This window comes from Molossus molossus, unplaced genomic scaffold, assembly GCF_014108415.1.
Source record: "Molossus molossus isolate mMolMol1 unplaced genomic scaffold, mMolMol1.p scaffold_m16_p_4, whole genome shotgun sequence".
In the NCBI taxonomy this organism is placed as follows: domain Eukaryota; kingdom Metazoa; phylum Chordata; class Mammalia; order Chiroptera; family Molossidae; genus Molossus; species Molossus molossus.
The window spans coordinates 120,266,606-120,291,728 of NW_023425377.1; the positions used below are offsets into that span (position 1 = coordinate 120,266,606).

The 25,123-nt window shown below is 39.8% G+C and overlaps 1 protein-coding gene across 1 annotated transcript in view; it reads left to right on the top strand.

Moving 5' to 3' along the window:
• SCLT1 (sodium channel and clathrin linker 1) overlaps positions 1-25,123 on the top strand; it is a 112,827-nt gene that overhangs the window by 50,108 nt on the left and 37,596 nt on the right. Inside the window, exons 10-17 of the mRNA XM_036241553.1 lie at positions 1,436-1,526; positions 3,342-3,433; positions 9,262-9,439; positions 11,514-11,612; positions 14,752-14,823; positions 19,364-19,438; positions 21,670-21,815; positions 22,980-23,172. Coding sequence (XP_036097446.1) covers positions 1,436-1,526; positions 3,342-3,433; positions 9,262-9,439; positions 11,514-11,612; positions 14,752-14,823; positions 19,364-19,438; positions 21,670-21,815; positions 22,980-23,172 — 946 coding nt within the window. The remainder of the gene's footprint in view (positions 1-1,435; positions 1,527-3,341; positions 3,434-9,261; positions 9,440-11,513; positions 11,613-14,751; positions 14,824-19,363; positions 19,439-21,669; positions 21,816-22,979; positions 23,173-25,123) is intronic.

Here is a 25,123-nt window from a genome sequence, read left to right on the forward strand (position 1 = left end):
CCGGACCGCAGGCCGACGCCCTAACTGCTGAGCCAAACCAGCCAGGGCACAACTTTTATTCTAGAATAGTTTTCAGTATTTCATGCCAGAAGTAGATAGAACAACTATTTACTTCTTTTCTAACTATCTTGTAGAATAACCTAGAAATAAATAAGTATATATAAACTAGTACTTATTTTCCTTCCCCAAAAAATAGGGCTTTTTGGTGTGTGTTTTAGGAGACATACTATAATAATTCAAATGCTTTCAGAATACTTTTTCTTTTAATGACTTACAAAAACAGGTATTAGGACCATTGCCTGAATTTTATTTTTTAAACTCTGTAGGAGAGAGATTCTGTTTCAAATGAGAGATTCACAAAATTATTATTCTAGGATTTCCACACACGAATATCAAATTGGATAGGCAAGATCTAAGTAAAATACCAAGATATACCTGTGACTTCTTTCCTCTTGCATTCTCTCTTGTTCACTCATGATACATTTTCTTCTATGTGCCAGGTTCTGTGCTTGGTACTGAGGATTTAATAATTAACAAAATGTGATCCTTGCCTGTAATGATCTTTTTTTCTTTTTTTTGTGGTACATGCCCCTAGCAGGAACCAAACCTGGGACTCTCTGGTCCACAGGCCGATGCTCAACTGCTGAGCCAAACCGGCCAAGGCACCTGTAATGATCTTAATGCCATATATATATATTTTTTTTTATAAACTTCTAATTCCATGAGGGTGTATCCATTAATAATGTACAAAGTGTATGTATTACCTAGGACAAGTGAGGGAAGACTTGAGATGAGACTTTTGAACTGAAGATTGAGGAACTTATCAAAAAAAAACAAAACAGGAAGGAAGCTAGTCCAATCAAATAGGTGGGAAAATAGACAAGGATGTGTTTAGGAAACAGCAAGTTAGTAATGTGTTACACCTGGAACATAAATTACATGGGAGGAATCGGCAACACGAGAGTCTTTGAGGCCAGATGATGCTCGCCTGACGTGCTATGCAGAGGAGTCTTGATTGGGTACCCAAAGAAGTGTAGGAAAGCAGAAATCGTTGTTAAACGAGAATTTTCATCACTAGATAACTTTTTTACAGGTAAGCCTTATAGAGGATGACTTAAAGAGGAGACTAACTGAAGAGATCAGCTTGGAATCTACTAGAATAGTCCTGGGAAGTAATGACGGGGCCAGAGTTCGGGCAATGGAAGTGAAAATGGATTACACAATTGAGAGACAATTTAGAAGTAGAATCATTAGGCAAATAAGATGATAGAAATGAGGAACCCATCTATTACAGAGGTTTGGTCTTGGCAGATTATCCTTCCTAAACGTGCATGTCTAGACAGACGTTAGTGCGGATTTTACCAAACTCAAATGTTCTAATTTTTTAAATTCTTTATGGTGTATGAAAACTGTATGTATTTACTTTCTGTTCTAGGGAAGCCAAGGTAGAGCTGAGAGTTGCCATTGCAAAGGTGGAAGAGTTAACTAAAGTGACTGAAGATTTTCAAGGACAGGTGCAGAAGAAGGTATCTTCTTATTTCTCAGGCAATTGATTGCCTGAAGCTGTTTATTCCTTGTATTTTTATTATTAGTCCATTTGGATTAGGGGTCAAATGGGGTTGCTGGAAAAGGAAATAATCATGTTCTTGCCCTCTAAATATAAAATTAGGAAGCGAAATTATAATATTGGAAATAATTATATTATCCAGTTTCCAACCAAAACTTCTTAGCCAGGAAAGTTTAACTTGGCAGTGGGGCTGTCATGAAACTCCCTCTCAATGGACCCAGCTGTTGGCTGAGTAGGCGAAGGCAGAAGGGAGGGAACCCATAAGATGTTTAAAGAAATAATGGCTGAAAACTTCCAAAATTTGGTGGAAAACATGAACAGATCTAAGAATCTCAGTGAACCCCAAGTAGGGTAAACACAAAGAAAATCACTTTGGGGTACTTTATGCCAACTCTGACAGCCAGCCATAAAGAGAAGACGTGATGCTGGGCCCGTGAGGCTCAGTGGATTGAGTGTCGGCCCCACGGACTGAGAGGTCGGGGCACATGCCCAGGTTTCGGGCTCGATCCCCAGCAGGGAGTGTGCAGGAGGCAATTGGTCAATGTTTCTCTCTCATCAGTGTCTCTGTCCCTCCCGTCCTCTCTCTAAAATATCAGTAGAAATATGTTTAAAATATTACATTTAAAAAAGAGAAAACATGAAAGCACAACAGAAAAGTGGCGTGAACGGAACAGCTGAGGAGTGGCTAACGCCCACGAAGAAACGGGGGAGCAGAAAACACCAGAGTAATAAATCTAAAGGCGAAAAAAGTGTTAAGAATTCTATGTGCAGTGCAACTGTACTTAAAAAATGAAGGCAAAATAAAAGCATTTTCAGATAAACAAAAACTGAGAGAAGTTGTCCCTAGCAGGGCGTGCCTCAGACACGCTGGAGGTTTCTTCCGGCTGAGAGGGAAGGACACCAGATGGCAACTCAGATGGAGGAGGAAATGAAGAGCAACAGGACTTGTAGATACGAAACCACATATCCACATACTTTTCTTTTCTCTTATTAACACCTTAAAAGACTTGACTGCTTTAAAGCAGGACTTACACTGTGTTTGATGAATCTCTGAAGTACAAAAATGTGCGGTGTGACAAACAAGCCACTAGAGACCAGGCTGGTATGTGGAAACAAATACGCTGTTGCAAGGTTCCGACATTTTCTCTGAATTAATCAAATATTAACTCTAAATAAATGGAGGTAAGTTAGAGATGCATATTATAATCTCTAGAGCAACCTTAAAAATAATTCAATCAGATATAACTAAAAGCCAATAGAAGAATTAAAATGGTATTATAAAATATACTTGTTTAACACACCTGAAAGTAGGAAAGGATGACAGTAATTTTTTTAAGATGGTTCAAATAAAACCTTAGTATATTTCAAAGCATCATCATGTCAAAGAACTATCCTATGATTGTAATGGATGCAGTGTAACCTTGTTAAGAGAGCGTGTCCGAAGGCAGGCTGACTCCATACAGTCTGCCTTGTCTTTTGACCCGCACTATAGAAATACAGTAGTATGAAATATTGGTAGAAATCTGTATGCAATGACTGTTCTGATTATTAATAATTTAATACAAGATTGATGGTGTGTAATACAGTGAGGTTCTCTTCCCCCTTTTTTCGTATACATAGGATGTGTTCCCCAAGTGGTCCTGCTTCTTTAAACTTATATATTGAATTCTAGCAGTGTAATAACTTCAGAGAGTGAACTATTGTCTTTATGCTGTAGAGTGATGAACTGAATTTCACATACTCAAAATAAGCTTCCAGTTTCTTTATTTTCCAGGAGGAGGACATGGTGTCTGCCCAGAGAAGAGAGGGCGCGTCAGATAGGCGTTTGCAGCAGTTGCAATTTAGTATAAAACAATTAGAAACAAGGTAAACTGTTACATACATCTAGACTTACCTGTACTTTTCAAAAGGTATTCCACATTAGAATTTCAGTATGCATTTTATAAGTGCGAAACAAACTATAATCATAGGTTTAAAATCTGACTTATTGGATATTATTTATTTTAAAAACGATACTCAAAAGATTAGTGTATTTTGAACATATATTAAAAGTTCATGTCTGCCCTGGCCGGTTTGGCTCAGTGGTTAGAGCATCGGTCTGTGGTCAAGAGAGACCAGTGTTCGATACCTGATAGGGGCACGTGCCTCGGTTGTAGTTTGTCCCTGGCCCTGGTTGGGTTGTGCGGGTGACGAGCACTCAATGTGTCCCTTTCACGTCAACGTTTCTCTCTCTCTCTCCCCTTCCCACTCTACCTGAACAAAAAATGAAAAAATGTCCTCAGGTGAGGATAAAAAAAAAAAGTTCATGTCTGTCTGTCTGTACCTTTCCTCCAAAGCAATCATAGTCAAGTTTAGTCAATCCCAAAGTCAAAAATGTTCTTTTCATCTTGAAGCAGAAAAAAATAATAATTGAAGTTGGGTAAAAATTGTAAATAGCCCTGGCTGGTTTGGCTTAGCAGTTGGAGCGTCAGCCCTCAGACCAAAGAGTCTCGGGTTCAGTTCCGGTTAAGGGCACAAAGCTCAGTTACAGTTTGGTCCCCAGCCCAGGTCCAGGTCATGTGGGAGGCAACCAGCTGATGTGTCTGTCTCTCATCAATGTTTTTCTCTCTCTCTCTTTCCCTGCCACTCTATCTGAAGATAAATGGAAAATATCCTCGGGTGAGGATTTAAAAAAAAAAAAAGTTGTATAGAAAAACCATTTCTTACTAAGTAGATACACAAGAGGAAAAATATTTGAGAAATCATTATAGATGTTTTCCCTGGAGTTTTCCAAAGCAGTGCTTTTCAGTTGTCTTCGAAGGTCTGGACTACTATTTAAATATATCTGTGGCTTTGTCTTTCATTGCTATCTTAATACACACATTCGCTCTGGAATCTTTCGTTGTTTTGCTCTTGTTTCCTCCTATTAGCTGTTTCCTTAAGAAACCTGAAAATTGTCATGTGTAATTTTTTCACAATACCGTGACCACAACCCATAAATTCACATGATGGTTTAGAGCTGAAAAATTTCCTGTGTATGATTGGAATCTTTTATAATCAGAAATAGTCTACTGATATGAGAACATCAAAAACTGAGCTATCAATTCTAGTCACAGATCCATGGCCAGTGTATCATTTGTTTGGGAAAAATTAGTATCTTTTTTACCTTCTGTTTCCTCTTCTCCAAAATGTTAATGAAAGTCATTTCTTTGCTCCCAGGAGGTTGGGAACTAATTGGTTTTAACTGCTAACTTGATATTCTGATGAAAGAGACAATTTTTTGGTTTTCATTTTTCTAAACTTTTCAACAGTCAGCTGTTTACTGCTTTCCTGGACTTCTTTGTATTAACCTGCGAGAAAAGTCTGTGGTTATAGATGTTTATTTCTGTTATTTTAGTAACATTCTATACTATGAAAGTCAATGCTAGAGACACAAACCAGTGAAACCTGAATGTGTGAATTTCACTTCCTTTTGGTTCTGGTAGTATTGAATCATGATGAATCAGGTGTTTATTCATTCAGCAAGCTCTAAGTTGTCTTTATAGTGTTGAAGGTTTTGGAATTTTCATTATTGTTTTATTTTGTTTTGCTGTTAGTATAAAGCTATAATGTAACCCAACTGAACAGCTTCCTAAGAAGAGAAGAGATTACTGCATGTGTAAGAAAATATGAAGATATTTTTTTAAGTCAAGTATTCAGCTAACCTCCTGAAAAGAAATTTTCACATTGACTGTCTTTCAGCACTATTACATTAATATTAAGTTCCTATTATGATTAAAAATGGTTATGTATTTTATTTTATTTTTTACTCCTCACCTAACGATTTTTTTCTACTTATCATCAGATAGAGTGGGAGGGAGGGAGGGGGAGAGAGACAGACAGACAGAGACAGAGAGAAACTTTGATGTGATAGAGCCATATCGACTGGTTGCCTCCTGCACGACCCGACCCAGGCCGGGGATGAACCGCAACTGAAGTACATGCCCTTGACTGGAATCGAACCCACAACTCATTGGTCCGCAGGCCAATGCTCCAACCACTGAGCCAAACCAGCCAGGGCCAAAATGGTTATATATTTTAAATTTTTTAAAGTCTCTTGTATTTTTATATAAGAGAAAGCAGTTATTAGTGTACTTGATATGTATCTCTAGCAATGTTCAGCCAACATGTTTAGGTGTGACTGTATTTTATTTAATGGAACTGCCACATTGAAAAGCTATATTTTTAATGATCATCTTTGGCCCATAAAATCAAAGACATTTTGGCCTCAACAAGTACTTATTATTTATGGTTATTAAAATTATTCTTTATATTTAAAATTATTTGTGATCTTTTCAAATGCCACAAAATCTAAGAGGCATAAGTCACTTCTTTTCATCTTCCAAAGAAAGGCCCTTTCTCCCTGCTGTTTAGGTGGTTGGTGGGTCCTGGGAAGTGTCTCCGGGAGATGACAGTTCTCTCTGGGAAAGACTGGTCTGGTTCGCATGTGCTCTGCTAAATAAGCCAGGCGTCACATGACTAGCGTGGCGTCAGACAGCTCGTCATGCCCTGCATGAGTCCTCCTGCCCCTCCTGCAGGAGGCGTGGGGAAGGGAAGGGTGACCCGATGGTGGGACAGTGACAGGTGTCCTGAGCCCCTGAGGGAAAGGCAGGCCCTTCGCCTGCTGCCACAGGTGCTTCAGCCGAATAAGGTGGAACGAGCAATGCCCTGCATGGAAGTTATTCCACTAAGACGGGAGAGCACGGAATTCCTTTCAGTGGCAGAGATTGCAGATTTTTACTAAAAAGCAAGGCCCAGTGATATGTTATTTTCGTAAACATCTAAAGCAACGGAAAAATTAACTAGAACAAAGATCCCAAGAGAGGAAAGAGGAAGAGGGTTTGTTTTAAATTTAAAATGAAGGTTTTATTTATTTTTTTCTTTATTGATTTTAGAGAGAGGAAGGGAGAGGCAGAGAGAGATAGAAACATCCATGAGAGAGAACATCGACTGGCTGCCTCCCTCATGCTCCCACTGGGGACCTGGCCCACAACCCGGGCATGTGCTCTCACCAGGGACCGAACCGGCGACCTCTTGGTGCGTGGGTCGATGCTCAGCCACTGAGCCACACCGGCCGGGCTAAAATGAAGGTTTTAGTGGAAGATACTAGGAACTTGCAGACAAGGAAAGCAGGAGTGATGGTGTTAACAGCACACAAGGTGGGGTGTAAAGGGAAAAGCAGTGAGCAGAATAAAAAGGGCCTTTAAGTAATGAAAATGGTACCATTTTGAAAAAGATAATAACATTAATAAACCAAATACAGCCCGGCCAGTGTGGCTCAGTGGTTGAGCATTGACCCAGGCACCAAGAGGTCGCCAGTTCGATTCCTGGTCAGAGCACATGCCCGGGTTGTGGGCCAGATCCCCAGTGGGGGGCATGCAGGAGGCAGCCAATTGATATTCTCTCTCATCGATGTTTCTATCTTTCCCCCCTTCCTGTCTCTCTCTAAAATCAATAAAGAAAAAAATTTTTATTTTATTTTTTTTATCCTCACCCGAGGACATTTTTCCATTTTTTGTTCAGATGGAGTGGGAGGGAGAGAGAGAGAGTGAGAGAAACATCGACGTGAAGGGACACATCGAGTGGTTGCCACCCACACGACCCAACCAGGGCCGGGGACAAACTGCAACCGAGGTGCGTGCCCTTAGTGGGAACTGAACCCAGGTCTCTCTGGACCGCAGGCTGATGCTCTAACCACTGAGCAAACCAGCCAGGGCGAGAAAAAAATTTTTTTTTTAAAGAAACCAAATACAGCCAATAATAGGGCAGCTCAATACGTGCTGCAAAAGCTAGGAAACGCAAAGGTGGTTCGATGAAAATGCAGTCGCAGTCACTGTTTCCGGCCATCTGCATCTCATCTCCCTGCTGTGTTGGGGATCCCCTGGGCTCAGTTCTTAGGGGAGGCCAGCTAATTCTGTGGGGAGGTTCTGGGCATGTTCCTGGCTACAGACTTCATGCCTGGTTCTCCAGCTCTCCGAGTGAGCCTGTGAACTTAACCAGTATCCTTTTAATAAACCCCTTTTCCGCTTAGATTGGCTCCTGCTGCTGGCAGCTAAGAACCCTAAATAGACCTTCACTTACTTTATTTAGAATTAAGCAGAGGAACTAAACGTCATCAACAACAAAATGTTTACAAAGGAGAGGACTGGAACGGAAGGAGGCTGCTTCTGTGCGCTCCAGGCTTCCCCCTGGCACTGGGGTGCTGGGGTGAGCGTGGGGGTGGGAGAGGGCGGGGTGGGCTTCTCCTGCACTCAGGGAATTAACAAAGGGGAGGGTGAAGTGTGAGGGAAGACTTGTCCTACCAGAACCTGTTATTAAAGATTTAGGGGTGAAAAAGAAAAATGAAAGACATGGCAATCTTTCGAGGAAATCGAGGAACTTACATTAACAATCTATGGATAAGGGAGATCATCGCTATAAAAGCTGAAATTCAAGACGTTGAAAAAAAAGTCAAAATAGCTGCATTAAAGTGAAATTGTGTTGTGTGGTTAAGACTCCCCACATAGAGTCAACAGGCAGCAAGAACAGAAAAGGACATGTGGGCAAATGTGGGCAAATGTGGGCAGCATGCAGGGCAGAGCAAAGGGCAGTGTCTTTATGCTCAGGGAGTTCTTAAAGGGACGGGCCAGGTCAATGACCCATCAGGGAAAATAGGCAGAGGGCATGAAGAAAAAATGTGAAGATGACAGTTCACATGGCTAACAAAGTTTCAAAAATATGCTTAACCCTACCAGTAATCAGGGAAATACAGATGAATAGTGAAATGAAGTTATATCCATCGGAGTAGAAAAGGAAAGAGCTTTTGGATTACTGCCAGCGGATTTCTACAAGACATATTCAATGAGAAAAGCAAGTGCAAAAGCGGGTGTGTACGGCGACCTTAATTTTTATAACACACAAAAAAAGTTATGTTTAAAACCTGTGTGTGTGTATAAATGTATATTATTTTACGTACTTGGAAAATATTCAAAGATGTAAGTTTACATGGGTAATCTGGGTAGAGAGTAGGAACCAGGAGCCAAGCAAAAAGGAAAGGGAAAAAAAGAGACCATAGAAATAGAAATAACAAGTCATTCTTTAAGAATGTGCTTTATGCCCTGGCCAGTTTGGCTCAGCGGTTAGAGCGTCGGCCTGCGGTCCGGAGAGACCCGGGTTCGGTTCCCGCTAAGGGCACGTACTTCGGTTGCAGTTTGTCCCCGGCCCTGGTTGGTCGTGCGGGTGGCAGCCACTCGATGTGTCCCTTCACGTCGATGTTTCTCTCTCTCTCCTTTCCTCTCTCTCCCTCCCACTCTATCTGTACAAAAAATGGAAAAATATCCTCGGGTGAGGATAAAGAAAATAAATAAATAAAAAAAGAATGTGCTTTATAACATTATCATGTGACTATATAATACACCTGCTACTGTGGAAAGTGTAACAGAGTCTCAGCCCCACTGCTCGTTAGCCATACAACCTTAATCAAATGTTTAACCTCTGTTAAAATGGGTCTGTTTGTTTTTCTTTAAAATGGAAATAACAAAATCTATGTTGCAGAACTTTTGTGTGGATCAAATGAGAAAATACATGTGAAAGTAACTGGAATAATGCTTGTCCTGTAGCAGATGCTCAGTAAATATCCTCCTCCTTCCTTCCCTTTGGAAATGTGTAACTTTTGCAATGTCACTGTTAATGTTTAGATCATGTGTGGCAGTCCAAGAAGCCACCCGATTAAGAGCAGAAAATTCACACTTGGAAAAACAGACCATAGAGTTGCAAGCAAAATACAGTGACTTAGAAAATGAGAAGTATGAAGCTATTGCAAGAGCCAGAAATAGCATGCAACTCTTAGAAGAAGCTAACTTGCAAAAAAACCAGGTAAGAAAACTAGTTAACATATTTATCAAAAAAATAGAACACTGAGTATTCCCCCACCTGACCTAATAGTGAGGGAATCTGTAACTACAGAATGGACGGGTAAAACTGAAATTGCTGTGCTCCCCATTAGTAACATACTGCATTATTGATGGTAAGACATAATCTCATAAAACATGATAGAATGTCAGCATGCATATCAGACTTTTCTTCTGTCTACACTGCTCGTGCAACTAATCTTCATGCCCTGTAGTCCCGTACTCTAAAAAATCTGTTACTGCACTCGACTGCGGTGTACCCTGTATCTTATGCAGTTGAATCAGATGAATCTTATTCACCTTCCTTTCCCCTTTATTACCTACACAGTTACTCTAATAGAGCAGAAGCTTAATTGACAAGAATTAAATTTAGCTGCAAAGATTATTACCTGGAACCTTTATGTCACTGTTTTTTGTCTTAACCTTCTAACAATTGATTTCTATGTTTGTTTGTTTGTTTGTTTAATCCTCACCCAAGGATATTTTTTCATTTATTTTCAGACAGAATGGGAGGGAGAGATAGAGAGAAACATCGATGTGAGAGAGACACATCTATCGGTTGCCTTCCGCACAACCCCAGCCAGGGCCAGGTATTGAACCTGTGACCCAAGTACATGCCCTTGACCGGGAATCAAACCCTAGACCCTTCAGTCTGCAGGCCTGTGCTTTAATAGCTGAGCCAAACCAGCCAGGGCTAAACTTTTCTTTAAATAAAAGAGATGGGAATGTGGGTGGTACTACTGTTGCAGGATCTGAACACAGGGCTACTTATTATGTGATGATAAAAAAGAGAGAAATTCAGTTAGGCCTAAAGTTGGAGGCGTTCTGGGCTCCGAAAGATATTTGGCTAGAGAGGTAAATTTGGAAATTGTCCGCATCTAAGTGGTATTCAGAATCGTGAGATTGGATTAGACCACCAAGGATGGACATAGACAGAGCGAAGGACCAAGGCCTGAGTCTCAGGTGCCTAATATCGAGGAGGTTGAGGAGAAGAGGAGTGGTGGGTGGTGAGTGAGGAGGAACACAAAAGTGGGCACATGGAAAACAAGAGGAAAAGTGATCCATCATCTCATGTGTTGCTGACAGACTAAATAACATAATTACTCAGAATTGACTCCTGAGTTGCCTTGGCCGATGTGGCCCAGTGGTTAGAGCATTGGCTCACACACAGAAGGTCGCAGGTTCGATTCCTGGTCAAGGGCACGTACCTGGGTTGCAGGTTCAATCCCCACCCTAGTCGGGGTGCATTTGGGAGGCAACCAATCAATGTGTCTCTCCCACTTTAGTGTTTCTCTCTCTCTCTCCTCTTCCCTCTCTTTCTTCTTCCCTCCTTCCATTCTCTCTAAAAATCAGTGGAAAAAATATCCTCAGGTGAGGAGTAACAAAACCCAAAACAAAAAATGTGACTCCTGAGTTATCAGTATGGAGATCATGGTGGTGAGAGCCTACTGGGGTGAGTGAGGGACAGAGTTTTGAGATGAGGAAGCACAGGTGCTGGAGGAGTTTGCTCCACAGGGAGGCAAAGAAATGAGTGTGACTCACAACAGAACTGGGATGACAAGGATGGATGGAAACACACTAGGAAGACAGAGCGGGCGGTGCCTGCAGTGACCGAGGTGTGAGGTGACAGAGGACTCAACTGGAATAACACTGAGTCACGAAAAGAGAGGGAAACCCGAGAGGTTGTTCCAAGAATGTAACACGTGGACTTGATGACTTATTTCGTATAGGGACTGAAGGAGAAGGAAAATTCAACCGTGACTCTCAGACCTCCAGCTGTAGAGATTAGAGAGCAGCACTGGCTGGATTAAATACCAGAGGAAGAGAATAAACTCGTTAGGACAAGGTGAAGCGAGGGGTAGAGGGAATAAATGCCATTCGCCACTTAGGCAAGAACTGCAGGTGGTGAGGTCTCAGAAGTTCAGAATAAGACACTTACTTTCAAGAAGGTTGTTAGTGGATACGTTTTTACCCACGTTTTTATGTTCTCTTTCTTCGTGATGTGATCTGTAATAACTTTGAGCGATTGTCTTCTGCAGGCTCTGCTTGGGGAAAAGCAAAAAGAAGAGGAGATAGAGAAAATCAAAAAAGCGTTTGCTCAGTTTATGCAAGATTCTTCCACAAGAATCACGAAAGAAGTAAGGTTTTTTATTATATTTAAAAGTCAACATTTTACAACTTCATACCAAATACTACCTAAGTTTTTGCCTGATGGACCTACTTACTTAACTGTCAGCTAATTGCATCATTTGTGCCAAATTTTAAAAAAATCATCTCAGCATAGTAGCACCTGCTGTTGGAGCTGGAGTGGGGCAGCGGCGGAGAGAAAAGGGAAGGAGGGATTGATACTGGGAATACAGTGAGGACTAGCACACCTGAAGGAGACATGGACGCGAAGGCTCATGAGAACCTTACGATGCATAAGAAACAAGAAAACCTGTTGTTGGCACTATCTTGAAGTCTCAGCCTGGAGAGATCTAGTTTAACCTCTTATTTTACTGGTAGAGAAACTGAAGCCCGCAGGAGGGTATTGACTCACTCGGTTGCATGCTAAGTAAAGCCAGAACCTAGACCCCCATCTTCTCCTTGCAGTACTGAGCCCTGTTTTGTTTCAGACACAACCTGCTGATACTTAACCCAGTTTGTGAATTGTATGGTTGTTTGCTATTCTGTTATCAAGACTAGATCTAATGTTTTTGTGTTTAAGTAATCTTGGTTTGAATAGTGAGGCTTATGAAAGTTTGCTTTCATCTAAAGAGACAGAGACATACATATATTTCCCCTTTCTTCTGGTACAGATATGAATCTATTTATAAATGGTGTGGTAAAGTTTGAAAGTGCGATGTGGGTTTAGGAGGAAGAAATCACAGAAATCTATTCTGAAGATGAAAAAGCGGAAATGCAGCGTAGTCAGCGGCTAGCTTAGGGCTCCCATGCAGGAGGTGGAGAACTGGGGTGCAGATGCAGTCTCTTGATTCTTGGGCTGTCCTCTCAGGCACATTAATTTGTATTTTTTTTATTTTTAGGAAAGTTCAAGCCCATAAAAAGGTTAAAAGGGCTGTACAATGAGCACTTATTTACCCCCTCACCCAGATAACTCTGAACACCAGAGGAAATTGCAAAATGTATTTCCTGCCCTGGCCAGTTTGGCTCAGCGGTTAGAGCGTCGGCCTGCGGTCCGGAGAGACCCGGGTTCGGTTCCCGCTAAGGGCACGTACCTCGGTTGCAGTTTGTCCCCGGCCCTGGTTGGTCGTGCGGGTGGCAGCCACTCGATGTGTCCCTTCACGTCGATGTTTCTCTCTCTCTCTCCCTTCCCCTCTCTCCCTCCCACTCTATCTGTACAAAAAATGGAAAAATATCCTCGGGTGAGGATTAAAAACAAAACAAACAAACAAACAAACAAACAAAAATGTATTTCCTTAAGCCAAACATTTGATCAGAGACTATAGGCATCATAACACGTCACTCCTGAATAAATATCTTGGTATCTCTATCCCCAGAAAGGGACATTTTACTGCATAACCACACTACTGTTACCATACCTTTCAAAAAAAAAACCAACATTACTTCAATATAACACACAGTCATATTTCCCTAAAATATTCTTTATAGCTGTTTGTTTTTTTAAATCCAGGCTGCAACCCACATTTGTGCATCATTGCATTTGGCTGTGTCTCTGTAGTCTTCATCAGTATAAACCAGTCACTTGCCTTCCTCAGTGTACGACAAAGAATTCTTTGTAGAATTCAGGCCAGGTGTCTTTCAGAATGTCCACGTCTGAAGTCGAGTGACTATTGATTAGCTTCAGGTCGTTCCTGGCGTAGTGAGGGTGTGCACACCTCCCACTTCGTACCAGGAAGCTGTGCGCTCGGGTGGTGCACTGGGGATGCTAAGCTTGACCACGTGGTTGAAGGGCTAAGACCAGATTTCTCCACTGTTACTTAAAAAATAACTGGGGGAAGTACTTGAAAACCATGCAGGTCTTCTTTTCCACCAAAACTGTCATCCGGTGGTTTTAGCACTCATTGATAATGCTTGCCTAAAATTAATATCATGTGGAGTGATCAAAATGATAATGTTCTACTTCCATTATTCTTTCTATACATTTATGAGCCGTCATTTTTCAGTAAAGTGCTCTGCCCCCCTTTTAGTATCACTGTGGATTTGTGAATGTTTTTAATTTTTTATGTTATATTACCATCAGTCTTTTTTATTCTCAAATTGTCTCTCTAGCTTTCTTACCTAATTGATGTTCCTCTCTCATCCTGTACTTGCCCTGCCTCAGACCTGGAATCAGCCAATTTTTCAAGAAGCTTTGGTTGTAATTTTTTTGCTTGACATTTTTGTCAGAGACAATATACAGAAAAACAGAAATTTGTAGTTTAATGTTACTGTAATATTTACATTAAAACACTTGCCTACATATTTATAAAGACTATTTATGAAATGATTAACATAAATTATTGAAAACTAATACCTTTTTCCTTTAAAATGAACTCCTATATACCTGGAGCTAATATAATATTGTATGTTAACTATATTTTAATAAATAAAGTTAGATCCTATAGAATAGTTGGATACACTATATATTCTTCCAGTGTATAAAATAAAAGTGTTAACTTTTTCTTACATATATTTGCAAGTGGTATTATTTGTCACCAAGGTAGACTGAAGTAAACTGGTTTCTTAAAGCCCCTTCTGTTTAAAAAAAAAAAGGGGGCAGTAACATGTTTGCTTTCTCCTCAAGCAATTAAGTGGTAGAGTTTTTATTCCTACAGAGTCACTGTATAATGTTTCTTGCTGCAAAAGTATTTCTTAGAAATTTGTTAAATAAAATATTTTAATTTTAGAAAGTAATACTTTTTATAAAAATATATTATTTGTGTTAATCTATAATAACCTTAGTTATTGTTTAATAAGTAAATATTTTTTAATTTTCTCAAGTTTCATTTCTAATATGGTAAATTTCAATGAAGAGAACCCATCATAAAACAAAATATTTTCTTTTATTTTATTATTTATTTATTTATTTTAGTGTAGAAGGGTCCTGGGCCGAAATACTTGACAATCACTGCCCCTTATCTGAGTCTATCTGAGTCTCCCCTCCCACTGCCGTGATCAGTTCTCGACTCTTCAGTATGTCATGTGCTCATTTATCTTTCATGCTCTAAAAGTTACAACTGTATTTTTTATCAAAACTATTATCCTAAATGTGTATATTGGATATTATTAGTTTTATTGTACACCTAAATAATTCATAAATATCTTAATTTACAGGTTGCAAACACAAAAAAACAATATAATATGCGTATTTCTCGACTATCAGAAGAAATTTCCGCCCATCAGATGGTAAGTCAGAAACTGTATTGATATTTTCTTATGAAATTGCTTATTTTAAAGGACAAGGTACATTCAAAAGTTACTTATTAAGACAAGAACTTTGCTAGATATCAGGAGCAGAGTGAAAATCAAGGTAAACCTGTAATCTATACAGCCTCGGAACTTACGGCCTAGTGGGAAAGAGGGATGGGCTGGGCCACCTTCGACTCTGCCTGCCTGTCTTTGACAAAGAATGCGCCTGGCACTATCGAAGCAGCCAGCTGCAGCTGCTGCCACACGCTGGTTCACGTGGGAACCGGAGAGGGAAGTGCACACTGGAGTGCGAAGGAAGAAACAAGCTTCCCAGAAGGACGAGTACCAAAGGGTGAGCAGGCAAAGGGACAAGGCGAAGAGTCCTTGTATGACTAGAGGCGGATTAAATACATACATTCAACTTGAAGATTGATGAAATGGAACTTAATAACCTTACTTATAGTGGAATAAAGGTACAAGAACTTCTGAAGTGGGGAGGCTATCTGATTGATGTTTAATCCTCCCTGAAAGAAGGAGCACATCTCTTCCACGTCTGCAACCCAGCAGTATGCATGATGGGAACTTGGTCACTGTGTAGTCCCAGGACCAATAGAACAAGGAACGGTGCTACTTCTTGTTTGCGTAATGTCATTTCTTTTAAGGATTTAGGAGCATTAGGTAAAATTAATGGGATGCAGTGTGGCCAGTTAATCATGTCTAATTTTTTGTGGTTTTTCAGTTTTATTTCTTCTTCTATCACCTTGTTATTTTGCATATTCTCTTACATGGAGTGATTTAGCTATCAAAGGATTAACAGCTTTGAGGAAGAAGGTCCCACCTTAGTCTGAGATTATTTAGTAGACTGTAAACTCTGGAAGGACAAGAACACTTGTTCTTCTATTTTCCCAAAAGAACATGTACTAGACAAGACCTGCAGGGATTTTTAAAATAACTGTTAAGTGTTTAACAACCAGAGCTACTGTATATAAAGTCACTGTAGAGTAAAAAAATTGTAATCTCAGGTTATTTTAATATATGTTTCTTAGGATTTATAGTAAAAAAAATTCTGATTCCTAGCTAAGTGAAATTTTCTACAATTATTAAATATTATCTGATATCATGTTGATTCCATGGGGAAAACTGTACTGACTAATTGAAAGTGTTTACTGTGGTATATGTCTGTGAGTATTTGTTTTTCTTGTTTGTTCATTTGTTGCTTTCAGTTTTATATCCCACTTATGAATGAAATCATATGGTTCCTAACTGTTTTTCTGTCTGACTTATTTCACTTAGCATGATATTCTCAAGGTTCATCCATGTTGTCACAAATGGCAGTATTTCATCTTTTCTTATATATCACCCCAATAAATTTAATAAAAAGAAAAGTGTTTAAATTAAGCATTTAGAAATAAGTTTGAAGGAAGACATGTTCAACTACTTTAAAAAAAAAAAAAAAAAGATTTTCTCAGGAAATTCAGGCTACAGATTGGGAAAAATATTTGCAAAAGACATATCTGATCAAAGTCTCTTATCCAAAATATACAAAGAACTTCTAAAAATCAACAATAAGAAAACAGGTGCCCTGGCCGGTTTGGCTCAGCGGTTAGAGCGTCCGCCTGCGGTCCCGAGAGACCCGGGTTCGGTTCCCGCTAAGGGCACGTACCTTGGTTGCAGTTTGTCCCCGGCCCTGGTTGGTCATGCGGGTGGCAGCCACTCGATGTGTCCCTTTCACATCGATGTTTCCCTCTCTCTCTCTCTCTCTTCCTCTCCCTCCGTCTGTACAGAAAATGGAAAAATGTCCTCGGATGAGGATAAAAAAAAAAAAAAAAGAAAACAGGTAACTTGGTTAAAAAATGGACCAAAGACCAGCCCTGGCCCATTTGGCTCAGCAGTTAGAGCATCAGCCCAAGGACCAAAGGGTCTCAGGTTCGATTCCCAGTCAAGGGCACATACCTGGGTTGCAGGTTTGACCCCCATGCAGGAGGCAGCCAATTAGTGTGTCTCTTTCACATCAATGTGTCTCTCCCCTCTCTCTCTCCCTCTCTCCCTCTCTCCCTCTCTCCCTCTCTCCCTCTCTCCCTCCCTTCCACTCTATCTCCTTGGGTGAGGATTTAAAAAAAAAATTTTTTTAAATGAACCAGAGACCTTAACAGATACCTCACTGAAGAAGATACACAGATGTCAAGTAAGCATATGAAAGATGCTCCACATCATATGCCACCAGGAAAATGCACATTAAAGCAGTAATGAGGTACCACCAGTTACACCAGAGAGGTGCCGGATACACCTATTAGAACAGCAAAATCCAGAGCAAAGATGTGAAGCAACAGGAGCTCTCATTCATTGCTGGTGGGATGCAAACCGGTACAGCCACTTTTGAAGGCAGTTTGGGGTTTCTTACAAAACTGAAAATACTCTTACACATGACCCCACAATTTCACTCCTCTTTATGTACCCAGACAAATTCAAAACTTACGTCCGCACAAAAATCTGCACATGACGATTTTTAGAAACTTTTTTCATAATTTCTAAAACTTGAAAGCACCAAGACATAGTTTACTATGTGAATGGATAAATAAACTGTGGTACATCTACACAATGGAATATTATTCAACACTAAAAAGAAAGGAGCCATCAAGCCATAAAAAGACATGGAGGAGCCCTGGCCAGTTTGGCTCAGCGGTTAGAGCTTCGTCCTGCGGTCCAGAGAGTCTCGGGTTCAGTTCCCCCTAAGGGCACGTGCCTCGGTTGCAGTTTGTCCCCAGCCCTGGTTGGGGTCGTATGGTTGGCAACCAGTTGATGTGTCTCTCTCATGTCGATGTTTCTCTCTCTCTTCCCCCCTTTCTCCCTCCTGTCTGAAGATAAATGTAAAAAAGTGTCCTTGAATGAAGATAAAAAATAAATAAAAGATATGCAGGAATCTTAGATGCATATTATTACGTCAGAGAATCTTGTTAAAAGGCTACATACATCCTCTATGATTCCAGCTATATGACATTCTGGAGAAAGTGACACTATGGAGACAGTAATAATATCAGTGGTTATTAGCGGTTGAGGAGAGAAGGATGAATAGGTGTAGGCGAAGCATAGAGCATTTTTAGGACAGCAAAACTACTCTGTGTGGTGCTGTGCTGGTGGGTACACGTCATTATAAATGTGTCCAAACCCATAGCATGGACACTACCAAAAGTTAATTCTTATGTAACCTATGCACTTTGGGTGATGATGATGTATCAGTGTAGGTTCGTCATTTGTAACAAATGTCCCACTACAGTGTGGGGTGTTGATGAAGGGGACGGCGGTGCATGCATGGAAGCAGGAGTTATGAGAGAAATCTCTGTAACTTCTGCTCAGTTTTGCTGTGAATCTAAAACCTCTCTAAAAATAGTGTCAAAAAAATCACACAGGATGAGTTATGAACATAGGAGAAATCCCAAGTTTCACACCGTAAAACTACCTTTCTCATAGATTAGCAACTCACTATATGAACATATATGGTATATTAAAGTTTCATTTCTTATACACTTTGTCTTAATAAAATAAAATAAATTTCGATTACTCATCTGATTTGTAACCTAGGGTTAAAGGTCTTTATTATAATCAGTTAATTATGGGTCACAATTTAGAGGCTTATTTTAAAATTTTTAAATCTTGATAACATTTATGATAAAGATAATTGAATACTGCCTGGCTGGTGTGGCTCAGTGGATTGAGTGTCATCCCATGGACTGAGCGGTCCCAGTTCCATTCCCCGTCGGGCACATGCCCTGGTTGTGGGCTCCATCCCCAGTAGGGGGCGTGCAGGAGGCAGGAGGCAGCCGACGGATGTTTCTCTCTCACATTGATGTTTCTCTCTCTCCCTTCTTCTTTCTTTAAGAATTTGATAAAAAATAAAAATGCTTTAAACAAAATTTTAAATATATAATTGAATATTAATTAGCAGTGTACTGTCCGCAAAGCGGGTTCATCCAGAGCATAATTTATAATTAATAGAAAATAATCATACCCATTCTCAAAAATAAGTAAATAGATAAAAATAAATGTAAAGAACTAGTCATTATAATGATTGCTTTTCGTTCTTCTAGTTTTACTTGCATTGGCTTTTTTACTTTTTTGCCAAAAAATTTAACTGTTTTAGAATTTATATACCTGTGCTCCTTTTAGTCACAGGTTATCCTCAGGGCGCCGTGCCTTTGTCTGGCTCTATGTTTTCTTTCAAATATGTCATGAGAGAATATGAAAATAAGAACTAGAGTATGAGAAAGGGGTCTCATTTATGTTTTTTCTCCCTACCATCTCTCAACCTCTGTCACCCACCTTGTTGACTTAAACCCCGGGTATCCTGTACGGGAGGTGATTCCCGAAATCCTGGGGAGGTGGAGCTCGTTTGGTTGTTTTCATGAATGCGGTCCTGCCGTACTGCTAGGGCGAGTGTGGCGGTCCTGTCACGGACAGATCATTTCACTTCTCCGTTTCCCCCATCTTTCTCAAGGACTTGCAAATGCTATATTATTTACAGTGCCACTTGAATTTGTAGGAGTGTGCCGAAAAACAAAGCCAAATCGAGCGAGTCATTAAGGAGAAAAAAGCGGTGGAAGAAGAACTAGAAAAGGTAAAAAGAAAAAGGAAAAAATAACTGCCTAAAACCCCACTGCAAACATTCAGCATCACTGTCTGCTTCCATCACACTCTCTCCTAGCAACCCCTATATTATAAGTATTCTTCTGGTGAGTGTTTCTGTTTGCTGGGAGTATATTCAGAATCCGCATTTAGATCCTGGTATTGCCGGCATACGTTTCTTTTCAGGAGTGGCCACATTATTTGAACGTTTCACTGAAAGGTATAAATTTTATGAAGTAGCTATATTCCTTGCTTAAACCTCATCCCAATGGTAAATTTTATTTTTGTCTGGCTTTCTAAATTTTATGCCAACTCAAAAATTATAATATTGCTATGATTTTTATCTTTAAAAGTACAGATTTTTATTTCATAGTTATGAAAAATATTTACCCCAATGATATTTGAGAAGAAAATATTGTAAGAAGTCTATAGTTAATAATTTTTTCTTACTTAGATGATGTTTTTATTAGCAGTAAATATCCCACTGTTTTCAAGCGCCTTGGGGAAAAGGGAAGACGAAATTTGATTCGGCACATACTTGCCAGTGTTAAAAGAATAGTAAGTGGTGAAGTCAAAGTTTGATTTTTTTTTCAAAGAGCTGGATAGCATAAAAAACACGTGATAGATCTGTATTATTGGCATAAAAAGATCATAACATTGGATCATAAAAGAGTAATTTATAAAGAAAACATATAATCTTATTTCTGGGGGTGGGGCATACATGTCATGTTCAGGGTAGGCCCTTCTTGGTCACCATTCTCCGTCAAGGTTGATGCCTTCTCAGTCCTCATCATGTATGTACCATTTAGCTTGTCACCTTTATACACCAGGGCTTGGGATGAATGTTTAATGTCACATGGCATAGGTTAAGCAATAGGCTGGATTGGGGAATGCGAAACCTACCAGGCTGAAGGCAGGAGGTTCCCCCACTGTCCACAGACGAGTGTGCAAAGTCAGCTGCTGGACTGCAGTGGACGTCTGCATTTTGGTAGTAGGACATTCTGCTGATACTCTATCTTTTTTTTCTTAATTTTTTTTTTTTTTTTTTTTTATCCTCACCCGAGGACATTTTTCCATTTTTTGTACAGATAGAGTGGGAGGGAGAGAGAGGAAGGGAGAGAGAGAAACATCGACGTGAAGGGACACATCGAGTGGCTGCCACCCGCACGACCAACCAGGGCCGGGGACAAACTGCAACCGAAGTACGTGCCCTTAGCGGGAACCGAACCCGGGTCTCTCTGGACCGCAGGCCGACGCTCTAACCACTGAGCCAAACCGGCCAGGGCTATCTTTTTTTTCTTAATTGACTTTTAGAGGAAGGCAGAGGGAGAGAGAGAGAGAAACATTGATGAGAGAGAACATTGATTGGCTGCCTCTTGCATGCCTCCCACTGGGGATCTAACCCACAACCTGGGCGTGTGCCCTGACTGGGTATCGAACCAGTGACCTCTTGGTGCATGGGTTGACGCTCCCACTGAGCCACACTGGCAGGGCTGTTCTATCTTTTTTATGGAGCAGGAGCAACAAAGCAGTCTTGTCAGTGGGAGAAGACACAGGTCACTCGTCCAGGCAGTCGGGGTTTGAGGGGAAGCTGTGTGTAGGATTTGTCCGAAAATGTGAACTGCTTAGATCTTGCAGTTCTGGGGATGTTATTGCCTGTGTTGTGGGAGGCCAGTCTCATGGGAAGCTGAACTTGGGCACAACCACTCCTCCTGGGCAGACGGGGGAGGGGACGAGGGATCCCCATTCCAGCTAGACCACTGTCTAACACAGAGGGGGATTCTGGACTCACCTTCAGATAGTGCTGCTCATTGCACCACAGCATGTATCTGTTTTTAATACTCGAACACAGAATTGACTTGTCCGGTGTTCATCAAAGAGTCAAAGCAGTTATCTCTTAAGTGGTGACATCTAGAGTACTTTTTTTTTTTACTTCAACTATGTTACATTTCCTTTTAAAATATTAAAACTATTGGAATAATTTACAATGAGCATGAGTAATTGCAGAAAATAAGCAGTTATTATTTTATGTCCATTTTAGCACTGTATTTTTTAAATGTGAAACACCCAAATTAATTATTGATATGTTTTAATACGTTACAGTGGAAACAGAGGAACACATCATGGGTTTTGATTTCTCATCATTAATTTCAATTTCTAAATCTATACTTTCTTAGACCATTTTCTTCTGTAAGGTAATATACATATAAGCCTCTTCTGCAGATGTACCGTGAAGGCAAAGCAAATGAAAGTCATTACAGAAAACTGGAAGAAATGCACCAGCGGTGCCTGGTTGCAGAGCGTTCAAAAGATGATCTTCAGCTGCGACTTAAGACAGCAGAAAATAAAATAAAGCAACTGGAAATAAAGTAAGATATTCTTTAGCATTTTCTGTGATAACATTTTCAGAATGCATACAATTTTTGACAGATCCTAAACCTTTATTATAGGACTAATAATTTATGTTTAAAAGAAAGAAAAAAAAAAAACAAAGCTTAGTACCAGATAGGTTTTTCTGTTCAAAATTATTTCTAAAGACTAATTTCTTCAGGAAGAAGAGATGCAATAGCACTTTATCATCTTTCTAATCTCTCCTTTCTGGTCGGTAAGCAGATACGTGGTGTTGTTCGCCTTGCTTCTCTGTGCTGCGTAGCTCCTGGGAACCAGTAGCTGAGTCGAGAGGCTCGGTCTGATCCAGCCTCTTTTGTTTTGTAAGAGTTCTTCACAGGTGGTGATATTCTGGACTTCTCTTTGGAGGCACACAGTGTTTGGTTGATTCTGATCTTAGCATCTTTATGATCACCATTTCATGATCACTGCCTAGATCCATCATTTCATTGAGAACTTTATCAGTCAAGGTCATTATAGAAAAAAAGATCTATAATTATTATGGGAAATGAGAACCTTGTTTGTCCAAGGAATGTTCACACAATTCGGTTGTCTAGAATTGAAAAGATAGAGATTTAAAAGGAGAGGGATAAAAATTAGCAATGTGCATGTTTGGGGGTTGTGTCACCCAATAACCCATTGTCGTGCTAAAAAACATAACCTGTTTAAACTATGATTAAATAAGAAATTTACAGAACTAGAAATGCATAAAAAATATTTGTAAGACCTATAACAGGAAAATATGAAATAGGTCTTATAATTTATAAATATGGTCAACTAATGTTTTTCTGTGGGGTTTCTTGATAAAATAAAGGAGTTTTGATTATTACCTACTTCATCTTTCTTACCATTAGCTTCAGTTTGTCCCTCAAAGCCCTCTGTACATAATGGTTCTCAATGTTAGTAAAAATTTGAAAGTTTCAGATAGATTTTCTAGGTGAGTAGTGACAGTTCAATCTGTCTGTTCTCAGAAAAGATTACCAGATTGCATGTGTTTTCCCTGCATCACATAACCACTCAGCTAAGTAGCAGTGAAGAGAAATGGCTCAGGACACAGAAAACAACTTCTGTATAATAACACAGAGAAGGCTTCTTGACGTCTATTACATGTCATTAAGTTTCTTTTGTTTTCTTTTTTTAATCAGTTCCTCAGAAGAGATATCACGTTGCCAAGAAATGATTCAGAAACTTCAAAATGCCTTGGAGTCTGAGAGAGAAAACTGTGGAACAGTCAGTGAACAAAGGCTAAAACTTCAGCAGGAAAATGAACAGTTACAGAAAGAGACTGAGGATTTAAGAAAGATTGCTCTCGAAGCTCAAAAAAGGGCAAAAATAAAGGTATTTTCAAAACCAGTCAGAGTTAAATATGTACTTGTGAAAATCAAAATGTAGAGAATATTTAGAAACCTAGTAAAACATTTTTAAGGCCTTTTTTTTTTTTTTTTTTTTTGCCGTTTCATCAGATAACACTAAATCATAATGTGGAGCATTAACGGTCTCTTCTGTGTTGTCGAACTTGGCAAGCACACTTGAAAATGATTGCTTTCACTATCCGCACACACAGAATTCTTTCCAGCCTTGAAGTACACTGATATTCCTGCCAAGGCAATTTAAGCAGTGCTAACAAAACCATAGATTACATGATTTTATAGACTGCCTCTGTCCTCCCTCTATGATAGCCTCTCAAAACTGAACTATAAAACTCACTGCACAGAGGATGCTACCCTGAGAATCACTCAAAAGTGGTCTGGACATCCCATGCCAGGAAGATGGCAAGGGACATGCCGTCCTCCAAAGAAAACCCCACTTCGTTGTCTCTGATCCTCTCTTCCTTGATGCTCCCATGCTTTGGCAATAGGAACATGATCGTCTGTTTATGGGAGTTTCAAGAAGCACAGTATCATCAACACATGTCTTGCCTTTCCCATTCAATGAGACTTCTGCATATATATGTTGAATGTCTCCTATTACAAGTATTTTTTAAACTATATTTTTCATTGTTAGAGAGAGAGGAAGGGAGAGGGAGAGGAGGATAGAAACATTGATAAGAGATAACACTGATCAGTTGCCTCCTTCATGCCCCCGCTGGGGACTGAGCCCAAAACCCTGGGGATGTGCCCTCCCCGGGCATTGAACTGGCCACCTTTCAGTGCATGGGATGATGCTCAGTCCACTGAGCCATACTTGCAGGCTGAATGCCTCCTATTAAAATATTAAACACTGTAGTTACTGGTAAAAGCTTAAATTTTGAAAAAGAGAGCCTTATGCTCATACAGAGAAGTTTGTACTTCATGCTTTAGTCACTGGGAAATCTTTGGACAAGGGAAGAATTGTACTGCAAGATACCAAGACTTTATATAAAGCTACAGTAATTAAAAATGTGTAATCGACATACAAGTAATCAACTTGATAAATGAAACAAAATAGAGTTCAGGAACAAACCAGTTTTTCCTAATCTCATGTATAATAAAGGCATCCCTGCAGTTCAATAGGGAAAGAATTATCTTTACCATAAGTGACGCTAGATCAGTGGGTCCACATTTTTAAAATGAACCTTGAATCACACCATACATGCAAAGTAATTTGAGTTGCTTTGTAGACCTAAATGCAAAATATAAAACAGTGGAGCTTTAAGCAGAACATCTTCATGTCCTTGAGTAAGAAATAACTTCTCAGAACAAAAAAAAACAATAATCATAATGAAAACAGATGAATTGGATTTCGTTAAAATTAATAAATGACATCAGAAGACATCAAGAGAATAAAAAGTGGAAGAAAGTATTATAATACATACAACCAAAAGAAAGGGGACTTGTTCTGAATATAAAAACTGTTACTAATTAATAAGGAAAAAACGTAATTAATAAGGAAGTAACAGACATCGCATTTCCATACATGGGCAAGACTTAAATGGGCACTTTTTATTATAAAAAGCATGTATGAAAAAATGTGCAACTTTATTATTTATTAGGGGAATGTAGTTAAATCTCTGATGAAGTAACACTACATACCCACCAGAATGGATAAAATGAAAAAACTAACAGTATCGAGGGTGGACAGTTCTAGAGCAATCGGAACTTTCACATGACACTTTGGGGAATGTAAACTGGTATAACCACCATTTGGCTGTTTCTCTTAAAGTTGTACATAACATATATGTACTGTACCAAATAGTCCTGGCCCCAGGCCCAGCAGACACGAGTACACAACGGAAGGAGGAGGGAGACCGTAAATCCCTTTTTCCTACCCTGCATTGGAAGCCCGTCATCAGCGGGACGTTTGTTGTAGG